Consider the following 21,516-nt stretch of genomic DNA (forward strand, 5'->3'; position numbering starts at 1 on the left):
CCTCTTAGTCCACACACATCTCCCCTCTGTTCGCCTGTTTGCCCTTGAGCCTGAACTTGATGGGAAAATGCATCCAGGCTCTGCCATTAGCAACAATCAGCGTGGGGATAGTGCTTGCATCTTTGGTGGGCAGAGAACCCAGCACACTGTTTCTCCTAAACTCTTGGTTTATTTTTCTTGAGACAGGGTCTGGCTTTGTTGCCCAGGCTGGTCTCGAACTCCTGGGCTCAAGCAATCCTCCTGCCTCAGCCTCTGAAGTAGTTGGGATTACAGGTGTGAGCCACCATGCCCGGCCTCTCTTCTTTTCATCACGGTTGTAGCAATTGTTCCACAAGTGTATTACCTTTACAGCTGTTAAAGAAACTAGAAACTACCCAAATGTCTCCTCATAGTAAAAAAATGGCTCAATAAATCAGAGTACATTTACACAATGGTATACTGCGCAACGATGAGAATAAAACATTTACAACCATAAACAAAAACCTGGGCGGACCACACAATATATAATACTGAGAAAAAAAAAAAAAGCCCAACACAAAATAATATAAGACACTCATTGCTTTTTTTGTTTGTTTGTTTTTTTGTTTTTTTAGACAAAGTCTCACTCTGTCGCCAGGCTGGAGAGCAGTGGCACGATCTCAGCTCACTGCAACCTCTGCCTCCCAGGTTCAAGCAATTCTCCTGCCTCAGCCTCCCAAGTAGCTGGGATTACAGGTGCACGCCACCATGTCCGGCTAATTTTTGTATTTTTAGTAGCGACGGGGTTTCACCATGCTGGCCAGGATGGTCTCGATCTCTTGACCTCGTGATCCACTCTCCTCGGCCTCCCAAATGATTTATTTATATAAACTTATTATACTTCTATATGTCTATGTAAATAAATTTATATTTATATGTTGTTCATAAATGGGAAAAATTAATTTATGGTGATAGAAGTCACAAAAGTTGCTACACTTGGGGAGAAGTCATGAAAGTCACTACCCTTGCAGGCGAGGGATTTAGGTAGTAATGGAAGCAGCTACATTTGGCAGGGGAGGTGGTGACTGCAAGGAAGACCCCACTGGTTTTTCTGAGGAGATGCTTAGGTTCCGTGGCTCTGTCTGAATGCTGGTTACAAGGGTGTGTTCTGTTTTGTGAAACTTCACTGCCATTTATGATACTTCTGTGCATCTTTCTTTCTTTCTTTCCTTTCTTTCTTTCTTTCTTTCTTTCTTTCTTTCTTTCTTTCTTTCTTTCTTTTTTTGTTTCTTGAGACAGTCTCATTCTGTCGTCTAGGCTGGAGTGAAATGGCGTGATCTTGGCTCACTGCAATCTCCAACTCCCAGGTTCAAGCGATTCTCTTACCTCAGCCTCCCGAGTAGCTGGGATTACAGGTGCCCACCACCGAGCCCGGCTAATTTTTGTATTTTTAGTAGAGACAGGGTTTCGCCACATTGGCCATGCTGGTTTCGAACTCCTGACCTCAGGTAATCCACCCGCCTCTGCCTCCCAAAGTGCTGGGATTACAGGCGTGAGCCACCATGCCCGGCCCTGTGCATTATCTTTCAATAAAAGTTAATTTAAAATATTGCTGCAAGGGCATCTATGGGGCAGACATCATTGGTTGTTCCTCCTGTTCTTTGATGTCGGAATCCTGGTTTCTCTCAAGGAGCAGCTTCTACATGCTTTAGCGGGGGTCCTCCACTCCACCGTGAAAGGATAATCCTGTTTGGTTCAAATCAACCATGTTAACCTCTCCACCCCACTCCCCACCCCACCCCACCAGTCTGTGACTGGTTTAGGAAAGGACATGTGACCCAATTCTGGCCAGTAAGAATAAGATAAAATTCTGCTGGGGTGGTTTCTGGAAAAGCATCATCCTTCTCAAAGACAGACCCACTACGGGTGTTGATCTTAAGGATGATGACCCCCCACCGAGGAGAACCAAGCGAAACACAGCCTGACGCCCTGTGTCTGGAGCTGCCCTTACCTGGATTTCTTGATATGTGAAATTAAAACTTATTTACTATTGAAGCCAGCATGAATCTTCTCTTGTTCCTCAAAGCAGCTTAACCGGAAACATCATTTTGGAAAATGCGCTCGAGACTGCCCCTTAGCTAGGATTCTGCTCCTATCTAGATTTTTTTAAGATTAAAAAAAAAAATTGAGTCCAGATGGCTCACGCCTGTAATCCCAGCACTTTGGGAGGCTGAGGTAGGCAGATCACCTGAGGTCAGGAGTTCGAGACCAGCGTGGCCAACATAGCGAAACCCTGTCTCTACTAAAAATACAAAAATTAGCCAGGCATGGTGGCTTACACCTATAGTCCCAGCTACTCAGGAGGCTGAGACATGGGGATTGCTTGAACTGGGGAGGTGGAAGTTGCAGTGAGCTGAGAATATGCTACTGCACTCCAGCCTGGGTGACAGAGTGAGACTCTCTAAAGAAAAACAAAAACAAAAAACAAACATTGAATTACAACTGTCACCCAGTACTATTTGCCCCTATTTTCACACCACACCACACACCCTGGCACCCCAGTCTTTCTGGAATGTCCCCTAAAAAGTCGTGAGGACTTGTAAATGGCTAGGCACAAAGGGGAAGATAAAGGTGACAATTATTGGATCATTTTGATGTATGTGTCCTTCTCTCACACCTTTGACTGTTCATCAGGCAGACACTTCTTATCTCTTCTTCCTTGCTGGTAAGGACTGCACCCGTGACAGAGAAATGTCAGAAACTCACTTTCTCAGCTTCTCTTGAAGCTAGAGTGTCAGCATTGGGACCTTCTCCAATGAGTGGTCATTGAGACCCAAGAACAGATCCAGGGGTGTCAGGGGACTCTGGAAAAGACTTTCTTTCCTAATGAAGAGAGCTCTGCCAACAGAGTCTCTCCTTCCTGTCTTTTGTCATGGTGTGTGAGGATGTGATGTCTGGAGCTGTGGCAGCCATTTTACAGCCACGAGATTACAAGCCTAAAGGAGAAAGCTGACATATTTTCTTCTTCCTGCTAGAACATAAGCTTAAGGAAGGCAGGGGTTTGGTGTCTGTTTTATTAATCAGTCTATCCCAAGTGTCTATAATATTACTTGGCTCTCATAGGTGCTCATGAGTTGAATAAATATATGAATGAATGAATGCAGAGGGCAGTAGAGAAGAAAGATGGGTCCCTAATGATGTAATGTAGGAATCACCAAACCACAGTACTTCCCTCTTTTGGGGCTTCTTATTATGTGAAATAATACACGTCCTTATTGCTTAACCCACTTTGAGTTGGGTATTTTGTTACTGACAAAATTTTCTGGTGTAATTCCTTTTCTAGAGTGTTCAATTTCCAAAGTATTCCCTGGAGTGACTTTCTATAACCACCTGTGAGTATCTTGAGAAATCTTAGAGCTGGATTGGCACATGGAGATCATTACGTTTCAATCCTCCCGTTTTACAGGTAGAGAAACTGAGGTCCAGAAAAAGTACAAATGACCTTTACACAGGTCACTCAGAAAGTGCTGAAGACTAAAATGTCCATGTGTTGATGTGTTGTCCATTTCAATGACTACCACGCCCACAACCTTCTTAGGGGCCCTGCCCTGCCCACTGCTATGGATGAAGGGGTGGCTGGGGGATCCATGTTGCACTCTGTGGGCCCACCTTTCAGACTAGAGATAGAGTCTGCATCTGACCCTAGGGACAGCCAACCAGATTTTTTCTCTAGGGGCTATGAACAAAGAAAACCCAGTAACTGGAGCCAGTTATGGGGGAGAGAAGAGATGCTTTGATAGGCAACAGGCAGTCAATGTAATGAGAAAACAGAGGTGGGATGAGAAGAAAGAGACCGTGAAAGACACATAACTAGGGGAGAAGGGATAGAGATCCCACAGGCAGCTGCTTCTGCCCTGACATTTTCCAATTTAAATTAATGGATATTCTTTTGATAACTGATATGGCCTGGCCCTGTGTCCCCACCCAAATCTCATCTTGGATTTTAATTTGAATCATAATCCCCACGTGTTGGGGGCGGGATCTCATGGGAGGTGATTAGATCATGGGGACAGTCCCCCCGTGCTATTCTTGTGATAGTAGTGAGTTCTCACAAGATCTGATGGTTTTATAATTTTCCCCCTTCAGTTTGCCCTTCTCCTTCCTGCCACCCTGTGAAGAAGGACATGTTTGGTTCCCCTTCTACCATGATCGTAAGTTTTCTGAGGCCTCCCCAGCCATGCTGAACTATGAGTCAATCAAACCTCTTTCCTAATTACCCAGTCTTAGGTAGTATCTTTGCAGCAACTTGAGAATGGACTAATACAATAACCTACCTCCCGTTTCTACCCTGGCCAACAAGCAGCTCCAGTTTGTTCTCCACAAAGAGCCAGAATGATCTCCTTTGTGCATGAACCAGCTCTGGCTGAAAAACCTCCAATGACTTCCCAGATTCTCAGAGAAAACAAACAAGTGTCCAGCTCTATGGGTCTTCTTTCAGCTCCTGGAGAATGTCCAGCATGCTCCCATCTCAGCACTTGGCACTTGACCTCCTGTCTGTCTGGAACATCAGTGCCCCAGATGTTCATGGGGCTGGCCACTTTCTTTCTTTCTTTTTTTTTTTTTTCTTTTGAGATGGAGTCTCCTTCCATCACCCAGGCTGGAGTGCAGTGGCGCAATCTCAGCTCACTGCAACTTCTGCCTCCCAGGTTCCAGTGATTCTCCTGCCTCAGCCTCCCAAGTAGCTGGGATTACAGGTGTGCACCACCACGCCCAGCTAGTTTTTGTATTTTTAGTAGAGACAGGGTTTCACCATGTTGGCCAGGCTGGTCTTGAACTCCTGACCTCAAGTAACCACCTACCTCAGCCTCCCAAAGTGCTGGGGTTACAGGCATGAGCCACCGCACCCTGCCCGAGGCTGGCCACTCTTTATCCTCTCAGTCTCAAATGGTACCTCCTCGGCGAGGCCCTTTGTGTTTGTTGCAGTGGCTACTGTAACAAATCACTGAGAGTCGAGTTGCTTAAAACAACACAGATTTATTCTCTTGTAGTTTGGGAGGTCAGAAGTCCTAAAGATCTCACTGGGCAGAAATCAAGGTGGTCGGCAGGGCTGGTTCCTTCTGGAGGCTCTAGGGGAGGGTCCATTCCCATCTCCTCCCGCCTTCCAGAGGTTGCCCATATTCCTTGGCTCATGCCCCTTCCTTCACCTTCATTATTATTATTATTATTGTTAGAGATTGGGTCTCGTTCTGTTGCTCAGGCTGGAGTGCAGTGGTGCAATCATGGTTCACTACAGCCCTGAACTCCTGGGCTCTAGTGATCCTCCTACTTCAGTCTCCCGAGTAGCTGGGACTATAGGCACACACCACTACACCTGGCAAATTAAAAAACATTTTTTTATTTTTTTTTAGAGATGGGGTCTCCCTATGTTGCCCAGGCTGGTCTTGAACTCTTGGCTTCAAGCCATGCCCCTGCCTTGGCCTCCCAAAGTGCTGGGATTACAGGCGTGAGCCACCATGCTCATCTTCCTCTGTCTTCAAAGCCAGCAGCATAGCATCTTCCAGTCTCTCATTCTGATCTTTCCGCCTCCCTCTTATAAGGACCCTTCTGATTATATTGGGTCCACCCAGATAATCCAGGATCATCTCCCCATCTCAAGACCCTTAATCACATCAGCAAAGCCCCCTTGCTATAGAAGGTAACATATTCACAGGCTCCAGAAATTAAGATGGCGTTTCGAGGTGGGAGGGAGGCATTATGCTGCCTCCCATGCCCTCCTTGATCATCCAATGTAGAGACCCCCCCACCAACTCATGACATTTCCTCTCTTGCCTTATGCCCTGCTCTGATTGTGTTCATGTCACTTACATAATTACTATGGCACATACAAGTTTATCTCTCTCTCTCTTTTGTTTTTTTGAGCTGGCATCTTACTGTCGCCAGGCTGGAGTGCAGTGGCGTGATCTCTGTTCACTGTAATCTCCACCTCCCAGGTTCAAGCGATTCTCCTGCCTCAGTCTCCTGAGTAGCTGGGATTACAGGTGCATGCCACCATGCCTAGCTAATTTTTGTATTTTTAGTGGAGAGGGGGTTTCACCATGTTGGCCAGGATGGTCTCGATCTCCTGAACTTGTGATTCGCCTGCTTTGGCCTCCCAATTATCTCTCTCTTTATTGTCTGTCTTCCACTCCTGGAACGTGAGCTCTACAAGGCAGGAACTTTTTGGTCTGTTTGGCCCAATGCCTTATCCCCAGCACATGGAACCATTCCTGGTGCAAAGTAGCCACATGGGGCCGGGTGTGGTGGCTCATGCCTGTAATCCCAGCACTTTGGGAGGCCGAGGCAGGCAGATCACTTGAGGTCAGGAGTTCGAGACCAGCCTGGCCAACATGGTGAAACCCTGTTTCTACTAAAAATACAAAAACTAGCTGGGCGTGATGGCAGACGCCTGTAATCCCAGATGCTTGGGAGGCTGAGGCAGGAGAATCGCTTGAACCTGGGAGGTGGAGGTTGCAGTGAGCCGAGATTGTGCCACTGCACTCCAGTGTGGTTAACAGAGTGAGACTCCATCGCAAAAAAAAAAAAATAATAATAATAAATAAATGAAAATAAAAAAATAGCCACCTGGCCAATATTTATGAAGAAGGTGAAAAGTAGTCTGACTGGACCTGTTTCTCACAACCCAAGTGACCTCATAGACAAAACACATGAGCCTGGAGGCGGAGATATGACTTGTTCATAGCCACCCCGCACAGGGAGGAGACACAGGAAGATTCCACTTCTCAGTTTATTTCTGGGACTAAATTTGGGTCAGAGCTGCAGAGAAGGGATGGGCCCTGAGCTTGAGGATGAAAGTGCCCCAGGGAGATTGAGATACAACCCCCGCCCTGGACAGTTTTGGAAATTGTTCCCAGGGTTCAACTAGAGAGACACGGTCAGCCCAATGTGGGGGAAGCGGACCCTGAGTCCTGGAGACATGGGGTCAGGGGCTGGAGAGATGAACACTCTCAACATCTCTGGGAAGGAATGAGGGTCTGAAAGGAGTGTCAGGGCCGTCCCTGCAGCAGGTGGGGATGCCGGTGTGCTGAGTCCTGGGATGACTCAGGAGTTGGCCTGGATGGTTTCCTGGATCCACTTGGTGAACTTGCAGAGGTTGGTGTAGACACCCGGTCTGTTGGGCCGGGCACAAGGGTAATCTCCCCAGGACACGAGTCCCTGCAGGGAGCCGTTGCAGACCACAGGCCCCCCAGAATCACCCTGCAGGAGAGAAAGGGAGGCACGAGAGAGGCAGAGATGTGGCAAAGTGGGCAGAAGGAGACATGAGAGACCCAGAGACGCCCATAGATGGAGAAGCAGATGGGAACAGACACACAGAGATGGAAAGTACAGAGATGAAGAAATGCAGAAAAAGACAGAGAAGGAGACACAGGCAAAAAGAGAGAGAGGGAGAATGTTATTAATATTTCACTCCAAATCCAGCTTTTTTTTTTGAGATGGAGTCTTACTCTGTTGCCCAGGTTGGAGCGCAGTGGCCTGACCTCAGCTCACTGCAGCCTCCATCTCCCGGGTTCAAGCAATTCTCCTGCCTCAGCCTCCCAAGTAGCTGTGACTACAGGTGTCCATCACCACACCCGGCTAATTTTTTGTATTTTTTTTTGTAGAGACGGGGTTTCACCATGTTGGCCAGGCTGGTCTCGAACTCCTGGCCTCAAGTGATTCGCCCACCTCAGCCTCCAAAGTATTGGGATTACAGGCGTGAGCTACCATGCCTGGCCTCCAAGTTCAACCTTCAGACCCCATTTGTCACTCTCCACTCCATCTTCCTCTTCCAGATTCCTGTTGTCCACACATCATTTCGGGGGGCCTGTGACCCTTCCTCTCCACATCTCGAATCTTCGTCTCTACTTTCTGTTCCAGCCTGTCTCCCTCATCGTGTATCTCTCCGCCTCCCTTTCTCTCTCACTCTCCCCTCCAGCCTGTGCAGGCCTTATTTCTCTTACTGGACACACACTTTCCTTCCCCATTCTCCACCAACCCATCCTTATACCTCCCTTCTGCAGAAATACAGTTCTCAGCCCCTGGATGAGGGCTTCTCGATCTGGGCACTGTGGGCATCTGAAGCTGGATAATGGTTTGTTGTGGAGGCCTGCCGTGTGCATCATAGCACGTTGAACAGCACCCTTGGCCTCTATCCATTAGTTGCCAGTAATGCCCCTCCATATAGTTGTGACAACCAAAAATGTCTTCTGGTATTGCCAGTGTCTTCTAGGGGCAGAATCACTCCCAATAGAAATCCATTCGCTTGGACTAATTTGTGTTTCCTGTCCTCAATTCCCCATACCTCCCTATAATTACCCTCCTATAATAATACTCACTGCTCTTCAACAGTCATTTTTTTCCCTCTTTTCCTTCCTTCCTTCCTTCTTCCCTTCCTCCCTTCCTCCCTTCGTCTCTTTTTTTTTCTTTCTGACAAAAAGTTCTTGCTTTGTCACCCAGGCTGCTGTCTGGAGTGCAGCGGTGCTGTCATGGCTTACCGCAGCCTCAAACGTTTGGGCTCAAGCAATTCTCCCACCTCAGCCTCCCAAGTAGCTGGAACTACAGGTGTAAGCCACCACACCTGGCTAATTTTTTTTTTAATTTACTACATATTTATCTATCTCTTTATTGCCTGTCTTCCACTTGGGGAACATGAGGTCCACGCGGCAGGAAGTTTTTGGTCTGTTTTGCCCGATGCCATATCTGCAGCACCTGGAACCATTCCTGGTGCAAAATAGCCACTCGGCTAATATTTATGAAGAAAATGAAAAGTAGCTTGAGTGGACCTCTGTTTGAGGTAGAGAGAAATATCTATCTCCCAGCTGGGCACGGTGGCTCACACCTGTAATACCAGCAATTTGGGAGGCCGAGGCAGGCAGATCACTGGAGGTCAGGAGTTCAAGACCAGCCTGGCCAACATGGTGGAACCCCATCTCTACGGGGGAAAAAAAAAATAGCCGGGCATGGTGGTGGGTGCCTGTTATCCCAGCTACTTGGGAGGCTGAGGTGGAAGAAATGCTTGAACCCAGGAGGCGCATGCTGCAGTGAGCTGAGATGGTGCCATTGCACTCCAGCCTGGGTGACAGAGCTAGACTCCGTCTCAAAAAAGAAAAGAAAAGAAATAAATATGTACATACTACAATAATGATGTAAGTGGTATGAATAAAATCTACTAAAATAAAAACAATTAGTATTTTTATTTTTTTAATTTTTAGTTGCCCAGGCTGGTCTTGAACTCCTGAGCTCAAGTGATCTTCCCACTTCAGTCTCCCAGAGTGCTGGGATTACTGGCATGTGCCATTGCACCCGGCTTCATTTCTTACTTACATGCATGCAAAATATGAATTACAGAGTCCTGGTATCAATTATTAGGAAAGCCAAGACTTGCCTTTTTCCCAGTAGCAGACACTGTTTCAAAGCAAACAAGCTTAGCTGCCTGTACCTCTAAATTTCAACTTTCTTGTGGTTTAATTTCTCTCATTATTTTTTAAATTTAATATCTCTGCAGAGTTTCTTTTGAGAGGCTGTTAGTTAACTGCTCTGAGCCTTGGCTCCTTGTTTGTAAAATAGGGCCAATAATAACAGGTAAATGAGTTAATGAGCTGAGGTATGCAAACCACTTAAAACAGTGTCCAGCAATTAGCCAGATGCTATTATTTTTATACTATTGGTATTAGTATTGTTGTAGTTGTTATTATTTCTTGCTTGTAGCTTTTAGTGGCCACACCCAGACCACACACCGGTATGAAAAAACAAACAAAAAAACACCTTGAGGTCTGGAAAAACAAGATACTAACCTTGCCCACAGAAAGGCTAAATAGTTTTAAATGCCACCATTCGAATGAGATGTGCTTTCTTTTCTTTTCTTTTTTTTTTTTTGAGACGGAGTCTCACTGTGTTGCCCAGGCTGGAGTGCAGTGGTGCAACCTCGGCTCACTGCAAGCTCTGCCTCCCGGGTTCAGGCCATTCTCCTGCCTCAGCCTCCCAAGTAGCTGGGACTACAGGCGCCCGCCACCACGCCCGGCTAATTTTTTGTGTTTTTAGTAGAGACGGGGTTTCACCGTGTCAGCCAGGATGGTCTCCATCTCCTGACCTAGTGATCCACCCGCCTCGGCCTCCCAAAGTGCTGGGATTACAGGCGTGAGCCACCGTGCCCGGCCGAGATGTGCTTTCTTCTGTTAAAAGTTTTCCCCCTCGCAACCCCCCGCTAAACCCAGGGCACAGAGAAGAAATGGGGAGAGCTGGGAAGGTGTTGCATTTGTCAGGTTTGTACAATTTGGGGGGAGCTTTTCATAGCCATGGGACTGGAGTACTCCTGAATCCCCAGCTTCCTAACTACTGTTGAAACCCACACCCTGCTAATGAGAGCTTGTTAACTTACGTCCTTCTAGATCCCTTGGGAGCCTGAATACAGAGGAGGGTGCTGGTTGATGTAACAGTTTGATTTTAAATTCTGTCTTCCTCAATAGATACAGCTTCCATTAGAATATAGGGAAGCTCTGTGTTGGTGACCAAGAAATACTTGCAGAGCATTCGCCCCTGTCTACACCTCCAGCGTCACTTTCTACTGTTGCCCCCACTTTTGTTCTCCAGTTGCATTGGTTTCCTCTTCTTCTTTGAATCAGCCAAATTCCTTACTGCCTCAGGGCCTTTGCACGTGCCTTTTCTTTCCCCTTAAACTTCACGAGTTTAGCTTCTTTGTGTCATCCATTCTCTGCTCAAATGCCACCTCTCCAAGGAGGCTCCCCTGACCACCTTTTTGAATATTGGCCCTTATTGTTTACTATCCTAAAACCATGTTTTATTTTGGGGTTAACCTTTACCACTCTCTGAAATTGCCCTATTTATGCAGATTCTTGACCACAGAGTTTTTTATTTTTTAACTTTGTTCCTCCAGCCCTTCCAGCAGCTTTGCAATTAATCCCATGTATTAAATATTCTCTTGTAAAAATACCTACCAGATTTCTCTTTTCCTTCCTCAAGATATTTTACCAGCACTTGCTAGAAAACTGTCATATTACAGATTTTGTTGAAACAAGACACTTAACTACCACACGCCTGAAAACTGCCAAAACTGACATCTGTAACATGGAGTGCCCCTATTAGATATGGTATCTTTATGCAGTGCACAACCTGCCCAACCATACAAAACAGCCCTGATCTTTCCCTCTAGATCCGTGCCATCCAACACAGTAACTGCTAGCCACATGTGGCTACTGAGCACCTGAAATGTAGCTAGTCCAAATTGAGATGTGCTGTCAGCATAAAATATATACTCACTTTCAAAGACTTAATATGAAAACAAGAAAAGAATGTAAAGTATCTCATTCATAATTGTTTTATATTAATTACACTTTGAAATGATTGTATTTGGGGTACATTGGGTTATTAAAGTTAACTTCACCTGTTTCTTTTTTACTTGTTTTTTTTTTCTTTTTGAGACAAAAGTGTCACTCTGTCTCCCAGGTTGGAGTGCAGTGGCACGATCTCAGCTCACTGCAACCTCCACCTCCTGGGTTTAAGTGATTCTTGTGTCTCGGCCTCCTGAGCAGCTGAGATTACAGGCGCCAGCCACCATGCCAGGCTAATTTTTGTATTTTTTTTTAGAGACGGAGTTTCGCCATGTTGGCCAGGCTGGTCTCGAACTCCTGACCAAAGGTGATCTGCCTGCCTCAGCCTCCCAAAGTGCTGGGATTACAGGTGTGAGCCACCGCGCCCAGCCTTTTTTACTTGTTTTAATGTGGCTACTAAAAAACTGGAAATGACATAAGCAGCTCAGCATTATTTCTACTAAACACCACTACTCTAGGGTATGAGCTCTGTGAGAACAGGGGTCCTGACTGTCTTGGCAATTGCTGGATTCTCAGAATTTGGCAACGCTCCATGTTACCGAGTTGGCACTCAGTGTGTATCTGCTGAATAAAGAGAGGTGTCCTCACCTGGCAGGAGTCTCTACCTGCTTTGTCACCGGCGCAGAACATGGTGTCATCTATCTGTCTCGGGTAAGCATCCTCGCACCTTTTCTGACTTAGCACGCTGATATTCAAGCACTGGAGGACCTTAGGGAAGCGCACTGTCAAACAGGAACACAATGAGAAGTGGGGAAAGATGGAAGGCGGCAGAGATGGGTCGATATCAAGAAGAACCTGGACACTCACCTTGGGGGCTCTTGGTTGTCCCCCAGCCAGACACCAAGCACTTTGTCCCAGCAGAGGGACAATGAGAGGAGACGTTGATGGGTCTGACATCTTTAGTGGGACGAATTCTTCGGTTCAGTTTGATGAGCATGAGGTCGTTAGAGTGGCCAGGGTGGGAGTAGCCAGGGTGGGGGATGGATTTGACCCCCTGGAACATCTGCTGCCCAGATTCATAAACTGGTGACAGGGAGTAGTGGCCGAGACGGACTCTGAAAACTCTGAGGAAGATGGGGCAGGTCACCACCAACCCTGATCTCTATCTCCACGTCCAACGCCAATCCCAACCCCACACCCAGCCCCAGCCCCACCCCCATCCCCACCCCCGGTGCCCAAACCATCCTCAACTCCCTCTTGGTCTCCAATCCCATGCCTGTCCCCATCCCAGTCACAATTCCAAACCCATCCCATTCCCAACCCTAATTCTTTCCCTACCCAGAAGCCATCACCATATGCATTCTCAAGCCCAAATCCAACCATCTCCAACCCCACCCAAAACTCCAATCCCCATCCTTCATTCTATATCTGCTCCCAATCTCAACCCTATCTCCATGCCATCTTCATTTCCACCCCAGCCCGATTTTCACCCACCCCCAATTCTAAAGCCAATCCCAATTCCACCTCCATCCCAAACCATTCAACAAATATACGCTCCTAACCTCAAATCCAACCCATCCTTGGCTCCTTCCCATTCCCTACCACAACACTCTCCCCTCTCCAACCTCATCCTCCCACCTTGCTCCCCCGCAAAACTCCATCCTTAGTCCCATCCCCGACTCGACCTCCTCCTGCTCCCACATCCCCAACCCATCACCACCAGCCCTCACCTCCATGACACCCCCAACCCCACTTCCCCGTCCCCACCAGTCCTCACCTCCATGACACCCCCAACCCCACTTCCCCGTCCCCACCAGCCCTCACCTCCATGACACCCCCACCCCCACCCCCACTTCCCCGTCCCCACCAACCCTCCTCTTGGAACTCCCACTCACTTCTTCCTGCAGTGGGCGGCCGTGAGCAGCCACTGTGGATGCACCAACACCGCCCCGCAGTAGAGCTGGTTGGGCCTTAGCAACAGCGCAGCCTGCCACGGCTGGGTGTGCTTATCGCAGTCGGACCCATTGATGATGCGGCTGCTGCTGTCGTCCGACCGGGCGTCTTCCCCGGCCCCAGCTCCCAGGTCCTGGTTGCTCCCAGAGGGCACGGTGTTAGAGGGGTGGTCACAGGAAACATCATTGTTGGCGAGAACATGCTCTGGGAACGGAAAATGGGTTGGGCGGGGCTCAGAGGCGGGGCTTGGGCTGGGGGTGGGTTTCAGACTCAAGAGGCCAGACCAGCTAGAGGGTGGGTGTCTGACACGCTGAGGGGGCAGGGGCAGGGCCTGGAGAATAAGAGTGGCACCTCTCAAGCCCAGGCTCAAGCTCAAGGACAGAGCCCAGGCTCAGGTAGGGTTACTGGACTCTAACTGGACCTCACAGATTCCTGGAATTGGCTAGAACTACATGGGAGGGTAAAATTGGGTACAGGATTCCTGGACAAGCTCACGGGTAGTGCCAAAGCTGTGGGGGCTGGAGCCTGGGGATGGGAGGGAGACCAGGGCTTTAGGGATGGAACTGGTCTCAAGAAGTGGGGTCAGGCCTCAGTGAGTGGGGTCAGGGCTGGAGGCAGGAAGGGGTTTGGAATTGACTTAGTTAGGGTCAAGGCCAGGGTTACATGTTAGAGTCTCCTATAGAGCTCTGACTTTGGGCTGGGGGCAGTGGCTCACGCCTGTAACCTCAGCACTCTGGGAGGCCGAGGTGGGCGGATCACCTGAGGTTGGGAGTTCGAGACCAGCCTGGCCAACCAGGTGAAACCCTGTCTCTACTAAAAACACAAAAATTAGCCAGGTGTGGTGGCGCGCACCTGTAATCCCAGCTACTCAGGAGGTGGAGGCACGAGAATCACTTGAACCTGGGAGGCAGAGGTTGCAGTGAGCCGAGATCACGCCACTGCACTCCAGCCTGGGAGAAAGAGCAAGACTGTCTCCAAAAAAAAAAAAAAAGCTCTGACTTTGAAGGGGGTTCTAGAAGGTACCCACAGAATAGGGGGTGGAGCCTGGCCCAAAGGGGTGTGGCCTTAGGCGGGGTCCACTAGAGTCTGGCCTAGGGGCGTGGTTGAGGAAAGGAGGTGGGGTCAGAGCTCATGGGCGGAGCTAGGGTTCCGAAAGCAGGACCAGGAAAGACGGGCTCAGCTTAGGGGGCCACATGGAGGGGAAGAGCAGGCCTAGGTTTCTGAATTCTCAGATGAAAACATGCCTTCTCAATCCTGTCAATCTCCTCCTCTCACACACAGACCTACAGACTACATACATGCCCCACTCCATCATCAGTCCTCCCGTGCCCATTCACTGGTTCTTACCCTTTTTTTTTTCTTTTTTTCTTTCGAGACGGAGTTTCGCTCTTGTTGCCCAGGCTGGAGTGCAATGGCGCGATCTCGGCTCACCGCAACCTCCACCTCCCGGGTTCAAGCAATTTTTCTGCCCCAGTCTCCCGAGTAGCTGGGATTACAGGCACGTGCCACCACACCAGCTAATTTTTTGTATTTTTAGTAGAGACGGGGTTCTCCATGTTGGTCAGACTGGCCTCGATCTCCCGACCTCAGGTGATCCGCCTGCCTCGGCCTCCCAAAGGGCTGGGATTCCAGGCGTGAGCCACCGCGCCCGGCCTGGTTCTTACCCTTGCTGATTGCCCTGGCACCACCATCATTCACGAACTCACCCCAAGAACCACGCGCACAACAGCAGTAACAGCCAAGCACGCACGCAGTTCTGCAGACACGTACATGTTGCCTCCACAGGGGCAGCTAACATACAGCTCTGTCTCCAGGTACACACGCTCCTGGGCAGCCTAGTGGGATCGCACACCCTCATCCACAGTGTCTCAGTGCCACGCACAGATGCCGTGTGTGCACAGATGTTCAGACTGCCACATACTCTTCTGCACACAGGCACACCCTGCAAGTCAGTCACCTAGCACCCATCTCCCAGAGATAGCTACCACTGCACCCTCTATCCCTCCAGGCAGAGACAGAAACTCGACACACAGCTGCACCATCACACATACAGTAGCATTTACACGGCCTCACACAGACACACACAGTCACATACAGTCAGCCCTACACAGAGCTTCAGGTAGTCACACGGTCACAAATACAGGCATCCATAACGTCACACTCAGCCACAATCACATAATCGCCTGCAAGCAGCACACAGTCACACCTTTCCACGGTGATGACCACTTCTGTTGCACACAATCCCGGGACCTCAGGGGCAGGAACTGCAGATACCTGCAGTCATATACAATGCCAAGTCACCACACACAGCCAAACACACAGTGAACACCCCCAGTGCTACATGCATTCACCCACACAGCTGTGGAGCCACACACAATCTTAAATGCACACACAATCACAAAACCACACACACAGCCTCAAAGGGTCAGTGCCACCTGCCGCACAGTCACTTGATATGGGAAAAGGCATCCCCCTCCCCGACACACACCATGGCAGTCACAGGGCCACATACAATCACACAACCACAAGTACAGACAGAGACTCACATTCACCCGGTCCCGGAGTCATGCCCAGGCTCACACAGTTCCCCAGGGGACAGGCGCTCTAGTGCCGCAGAGACAGTCCTCCCAATCCCACACCCCTCCCACCCCAGAGTTCTGGTTACCTGTGACCCCCAGAAGCAAGGCTGTGATCAGAGCACAGAGCACCCACATCCAGGGGGGTCTTGCTGTAGCCATGGCCGCTGCACCTGGATGGGGAATGTCAGAGGGTTGGGAGGCCCAGGCCATCCGGGGAGCCCTTAACCCACTTCCCCTCCCTCCCCTACCTTATTTCCCCAGGTAGAAAGGAACCACAAGGGCGGGCCACCATCAGCACTGCGCTGAGACCCAGGCACTATAGAATTCAGAAGATAGGAGTCTAGCAGCCTCCAGACAGGGCAAGGAGGGGACAGAGAAAGATGTGGGTGCAGGACGCACAGACACCTCTCCTTCCCTGCCTGCTGAGCCACCCTCACCAGGTCTCACTTGCCCTGTCCCCCAGGTAGGGGGTGGGGGATTTGCTCCCAGCTCAGCCGCAGACTTCTCAGGCCTGTGCCTTCCTGGCCACTGCCTCCTCCTGGGCTCTGGGCACCGGGCCTGAGTTATAACCACCCACTGCTCCCTGGGGCACATTCCCGGGCAATGAGGTGCCTATCGGGCCTTAGCAATAGCTCCTCCTGCTCCCCCTATCTCCACCCCCAGAGCACCCCCCACCCAGTCCGGAATGTCACTCCCTGCCTCCCTGGCCGGGAGAATGGGGAGGGGTCTCTGGAAGCCAGGCCAGCCCCTTCCCTGCCTCCCCCAGCCTTAAGGATCTGGCTTCTCACCAACTCTGGGTCACTATTCTTGGCGCCTGGATTGCTTGCTTTCTTCTCTGCATTTTGCTCATTCCACCACTGTCTGTTCACCCTCGATACTCCTCTTTCCATCTTTGTCTCTGGTTTTTTTTCAGAGTCTTCTTCCATCTCTCTGTGGTTCTCCCTCGGCTATCTTTCTGAGTCTCTCTCAATATCTCGTGTCTCTCTCCACCCCTCTCTCTCTTTCTATCCCTCTCGCCTCTCTGTCTCTCTCCACCCCTCTCTCTCTTTCTATCCCTCTCGCCTCTCTGTCTCTCTCTCTCTCTGTCTTTTTCTCTGTCTGTCTCTCACTCACTCTCTCTCTCTCTCTCGCCTCCTGTCTGTCTTAGGAGCCTTGTTTTGTTCTCCTTGGGCCACAGGTGTTTCTGTCTCCCTGTTCCTCCCTGTCTTTCTATGCCTCTGTGATTCTTTCTTTTTTAAAGGTTCTGAATCATTTGTCAAATATACCTTAGAGTTCTTGGCCCATTTATTTTCCTTTATTTCACTTCTGCTCTATTTGTTGACAGCATTTTTTTTTTTTAGGTATAACTAAGGTACAACAAACTGCTTGTTCGTTTGTTTATTTATTTATTTGAGACAGAGTCTTGCTCTGTCGCCCAGGCTGGAGGGCGGTGATGTGATCTCGGCCCACTGCAACCTCCACCTCCAGGGTTCAAGTGACTCTCGTGCCTCAGCCTCCGGCGTAGCTGGGATTACAGGTGTGCCCCGCGACACCCGGCTGATTTTTTTTTTTTTTTTTTTAGTAAAGACAGAGTTTCACCATGTTGGCCAGGCTGGTCTCAAACTCCTGGCCTCAAGTGATTCACCCACCTCTGCCTCCCAAAGTGCTGGAATTATAGACATGAGCCACAGTGCCTGGCCCAAACTGCATATTTAAAGGGTAGAGTCTGATGGCTTTAGGTACTTGTCACATCAGCATAGTCAAGAAGATGATCATAGACACCACCCTGAAAACTGTGCTTCTGCCCCTTTGCGTGTATCTGGGACTCTTAATCTCTCTTTCTTTACACCTCTGTGTCTCCCTTTGTGTCTTTCTCTATCTTCTCTTTTCTCTCTGACTCTGTGTGTCCCTGTGTCCCAGGCTCTCTGTGTGTTCTCTCTGTGTTTCTGTAGTTGTGTTATTCTGTCTCTCTCTCTCTCTCTCTCTTTCTTCCCCACCCCTTCCTCCTTCCCTGTCTTTCTGCCTCCCTCTCCCTGCATTTTAGGCAGGGGAGACTCAAACCACTTTGCAGAGGGAGCTCTCAACTCCTTCTCTTGCCTTCACTCTGGGCCCAGGCCATGGAGCACAAAGAGGCAGGGACCCAGTCTGGGAATCTGCAGGTGCCGTGGCCCAGCTGGTATGGCCAGGCATGGGTGAGAGAGTTGGGCAGGGCTACTTGTTATTGGGAAAATAGATCAAGAGGCCAGGAGAGGGGCAGACGGCTTGGGAAATGGGCATTGGGTGGGGAACCCGAAAGGTGGCTTCTCCCTCTCCACTCCTGAGCCATCTGAGGCCACCTCTCCTGACCTCGTCTCTACGCCAGCTTTTCTTTCCATCTGCCGCCAGCTCTTTGCATCTGTCTTCGTGTCTCCTTGTCTCTGTCCTCACTAGGAAGTAAGAGCTAATGAAACATTCATCTGTGATGTGCCAGACACAGGTGTCTGTGAAAAATCAGACTCAGGTGTCCGTGAACAATCAGACTCAGGTGTCCGTGAACAAAATGACAAAGACGCCTGAAGATGCTGCCTTCTTTGAGCCCTCATTCCTTGAGGGCAAAAAAACAACCGAGCTGTGTTGCTCACATCTATAATTCTGTTAAAGGGGAGATTTTAGAGCACTCAGGACTGGTTTTAGTGCACAGGGAAAATACCAAAAAACCCAAAATAACAAAAACCTATTCTGAGGTTTATTTTGATTATGACAATTAATATTTCATTCATTAAAGTGACAAAACTGTGGCCGGGCGCAGTGTCTCACCCCTGTAATCCCAGCACTTTGGGAGGCCAAGGCAGGTGGATCACAAGGTCAGGAGTTCGAGACCAGCCTGGCCAACATGGTGAAACCCTGTCTCTACTAAAAATACAAAAATTAGCCAGGTGTGGTGGCGGGTGCCTGTAATCCCAGCTACTCAGGAGGCTGAGGCAGGAGAATCGCTTGAACTTGGGAGGTGGAGGTTGCATTGAGCTGAGATCACGCCACTGCAGTCCAGCCTGGGTGACAAGAGCGAAACTCCATCTCAAAATAAATAAATTAATTAATTAATAAAGTGACAAAACCAGCAACCTATTTCTTCCTTAGTCTTTTAAGTTGTTTGCAACCCATTTTGATCTAGATAAATCTTTTTCTTTCTTTCTTTCTTTTAGACATCAGTTGCTTTTAAGTTCTTTTTTTTTTTTTTTTGAGATGGAGTCTCACTCTGTCTCCCAGGCTGGAATGCAGTTGTGCGATCTTGGCTCACCGCAACCTCCGCCTCCTGGGTTCAAACGATTCTCCTGTCTCAGCCTCCTTCCCGTGTAGCTGGGACTACAGGAGGCACACCGGCTAATTATTTTTTTGTATTTTTAGTAGAGATGGGGTTTCACCATGTTAGCCAGGATGGTCTCCATCTCCTGACCTCATGATCCGCCCGCCTCAGCCTCCCAAAGCGCTAGGATTACAGGTGTGAGCCACCGCACCCGGCCTATGGGGTCCTCATAATAATGCTTGGTCCTATTCACAAACTAAGTTAATTAAACACCTTCAGACATTTTAAACTACGTTTCTAAAACCAACACATTCAACCTCTTCTGGAAGTCCCTTGAGTTTTAGGCACCACTTCCAAAGCATTGAAGTGAGTTTGTACATCTGAGTGTATTACACTCATAAATATGACCCATGTTGCATTCTTTCAGATATCCCAATGCTGGATATTAACTTGGCGTAACTCCATCTTAAAAAATCACAGCTCAATTATTACACATTTAAAGCTGAAGTCACAAGGCTTTCCCTATAACAGGTGAAATTCTCTTAAACACACAATCACCTAAAATACCAAAAGTGTAGAGATTCTGCTTCAAAAAAATAAAATTCATAAGAAGGGTTGGATGTCTAAACATTTTAATGCTCAGTTCCAAAACATCTCAGAATTACAAGAAGACTTCAGTACAGAAGAGTGGTTAGGAACCCAAACTGTGGCACCAGCCCCTAGCATTTAAATTCTGGTGCAGCCATCTACTAGCTGTGAGGCTTTGATCACACCAGGGACCCCCTCTGTGCCTTGGTTTCCCTGTCTGTAAAATGGGAACAATAATGGTATCCACCTCACAGGCTTGTGATGAGGATCAAATGAGTTAATATATGTAAGGCACTTAGAATAGTACCTGGTAAGTGCTAATCAGTATATTTTAAATTATTATTATTACTGTTGTCATGACTATCATTATTCTTATTATCCATTCAGAAAGTCAATTTCTTTCTGAATGGCTCACACCTGCTATCCCAACATTTTGGGATTCTGAGATTCATGGATCACTTGAGGTCGGGAGTTTGAGACCAGCCTGGTCAACACGGTGAAACCCTGTCTCTACTAAAAAAAAAAAATTAACTGGGTGTCCTGGCACACAGCTGTAATCCCAGCTACTCGGGAGGCTGAGGCAGGAGAACTGCTTGAGCCCGGGAGGCAGAGGTTGCAGTGAGCCGAGATCGTGCCATTGCACTCCACCCTGGGCGACAGAGTGAGACTCTGACACTCTGTCTCAAAAAGAAAAAAAGAAAGTCAATTTTCTCTCAATTAACTGCAGCTGATTTTGGTCTGGACCGTCATTGCCTGGGTTCCTCTTGGTGACCCTGGTGAATTTCACGGCTTTTCCGGAGAAGGTTGCTCAAGGGGGGCCCAGGTCATTCACATGACTTCATAATTCCATCAAGTCACAAAGTCAGCCACTTCCTTCCATCACGTCCCCATGATAGAATGTTGCATTTCTTTGATTCTTAAGGCAAAGATCATAGGGTCTTTCTAAAGCCCAGATCTGACCACGTCCTTCCTTTTCTCCAGGTCCTCGGGATCAGGTCCAAGTTCTTCTGCCTGGTGCTCAGTGGCATCATCTTCCGCTGACCTACATTTCCAGCCACATCGTTCATTTCTCCCACCTCAGACGCCAGCCTCCACCATCCAGGACGATTCACAGGTGTCCTCACACCCCCAGGATTGTCTACATGTTGTTCCTTCTGTGAGAATGCCACCCACCCGAACTTCTCCAAAGGGTGACCTCATATCCGGCCTTCCTTTCCAGCCCTCCCAGGCCCAGCCCCACCTCAACCCTCATCTTCTCTCCCTGCATCATCACCTCAACCTCCTCCCCAGCCCCAGCCTCCAGGGTCTCCCCTCTGGTTCATCCTGCACATGGCCCTAGGGCTGCCCCAGCTCACAGACTTTCCATGGCTCCCCAGTGCTCTCAGGAGAAGGTTTCAGCCTCTCATGCTGGCATCTGAGATCCTTGGGGATCTGATCCCTGCCCTCCTCTCCCATCACCGTTACCCATGCATGGTGGTCTTCCTACCCTCCCACCTTCCTGGTTTGGCTGTGACAAAAGTTTAGGCTGGGCGCGATGGCTCACACCTGTAATCCCAGCACTTTGGGAGGCCGAGGTGGGCGGATCATGAGGTCAGGAGTTTGAGACCAGCCTGGCCAACATGGTGACACCCCGTCTCTACTAAAAATACAAAAACTAGCCGGGCATGGTGGCACGTACCTGTAATCCCAGCTACTCAGGAGGCTGAGGGAGGAGAATCACTTGAACCTGGGAGGCGAAGGTTGCAGTGAGCCGAGATGGCGCCACTGCACTCCAGCTTGGGTGACAGAGCAAGACTCCATCTTGGGGAGGGAAAAAAAAATTTAGGGGCAAAAGCCATCTTTGAGGTGTAGC

General features: G+C 49.0%; 1 protein-coding gene across 1 annotated transcript; it reads right to left on the reverse strand.

Annotated features, from left to right (window-relative positions):
* Positions 1-6,724: 6,724 nt before the first annotated feature.
* KLK5 (kallikrein related peptidase 5) lies at positions 6,725-15,973 on the reverse strand. The gene is made up of 6 exons (XM_063800414.1): positions 15,901-15,973; positions 13,731-13,760; positions 13,178-13,439; positions 12,150-12,406; positions 11,931-12,064; positions 6,725-7,212 (listed from the first exon to the last, which is right to left on the reverse strand). The coding sequence occupies exons 1-6, from the start codon at positions 15,971-15,973 to the stop codon at positions 7,057-7,059; spliced, it is 912 nt and encodes a 303-aa protein (XP_063656484.1). The 3' UTR covers positions 6,725-7,056.
* Between the last annotated feature and the right edge of the window lie 5,543 nt (positions 15,974-21,516).

The sequence above is a fragment of the Pan troglodytes genome, chromosome 20 (assembly GCF_028858775.2).
Source record: "Pan troglodytes isolate AG18354 chromosome 20, NHGRI_mPanTro3-v2.0_pri, whole genome shotgun sequence".
NCBI classification, from domain to species: Eukaryota; Metazoa; Chordata; class Mammalia; order Primates; family Hominidae; genus Pan; species Pan troglodytes.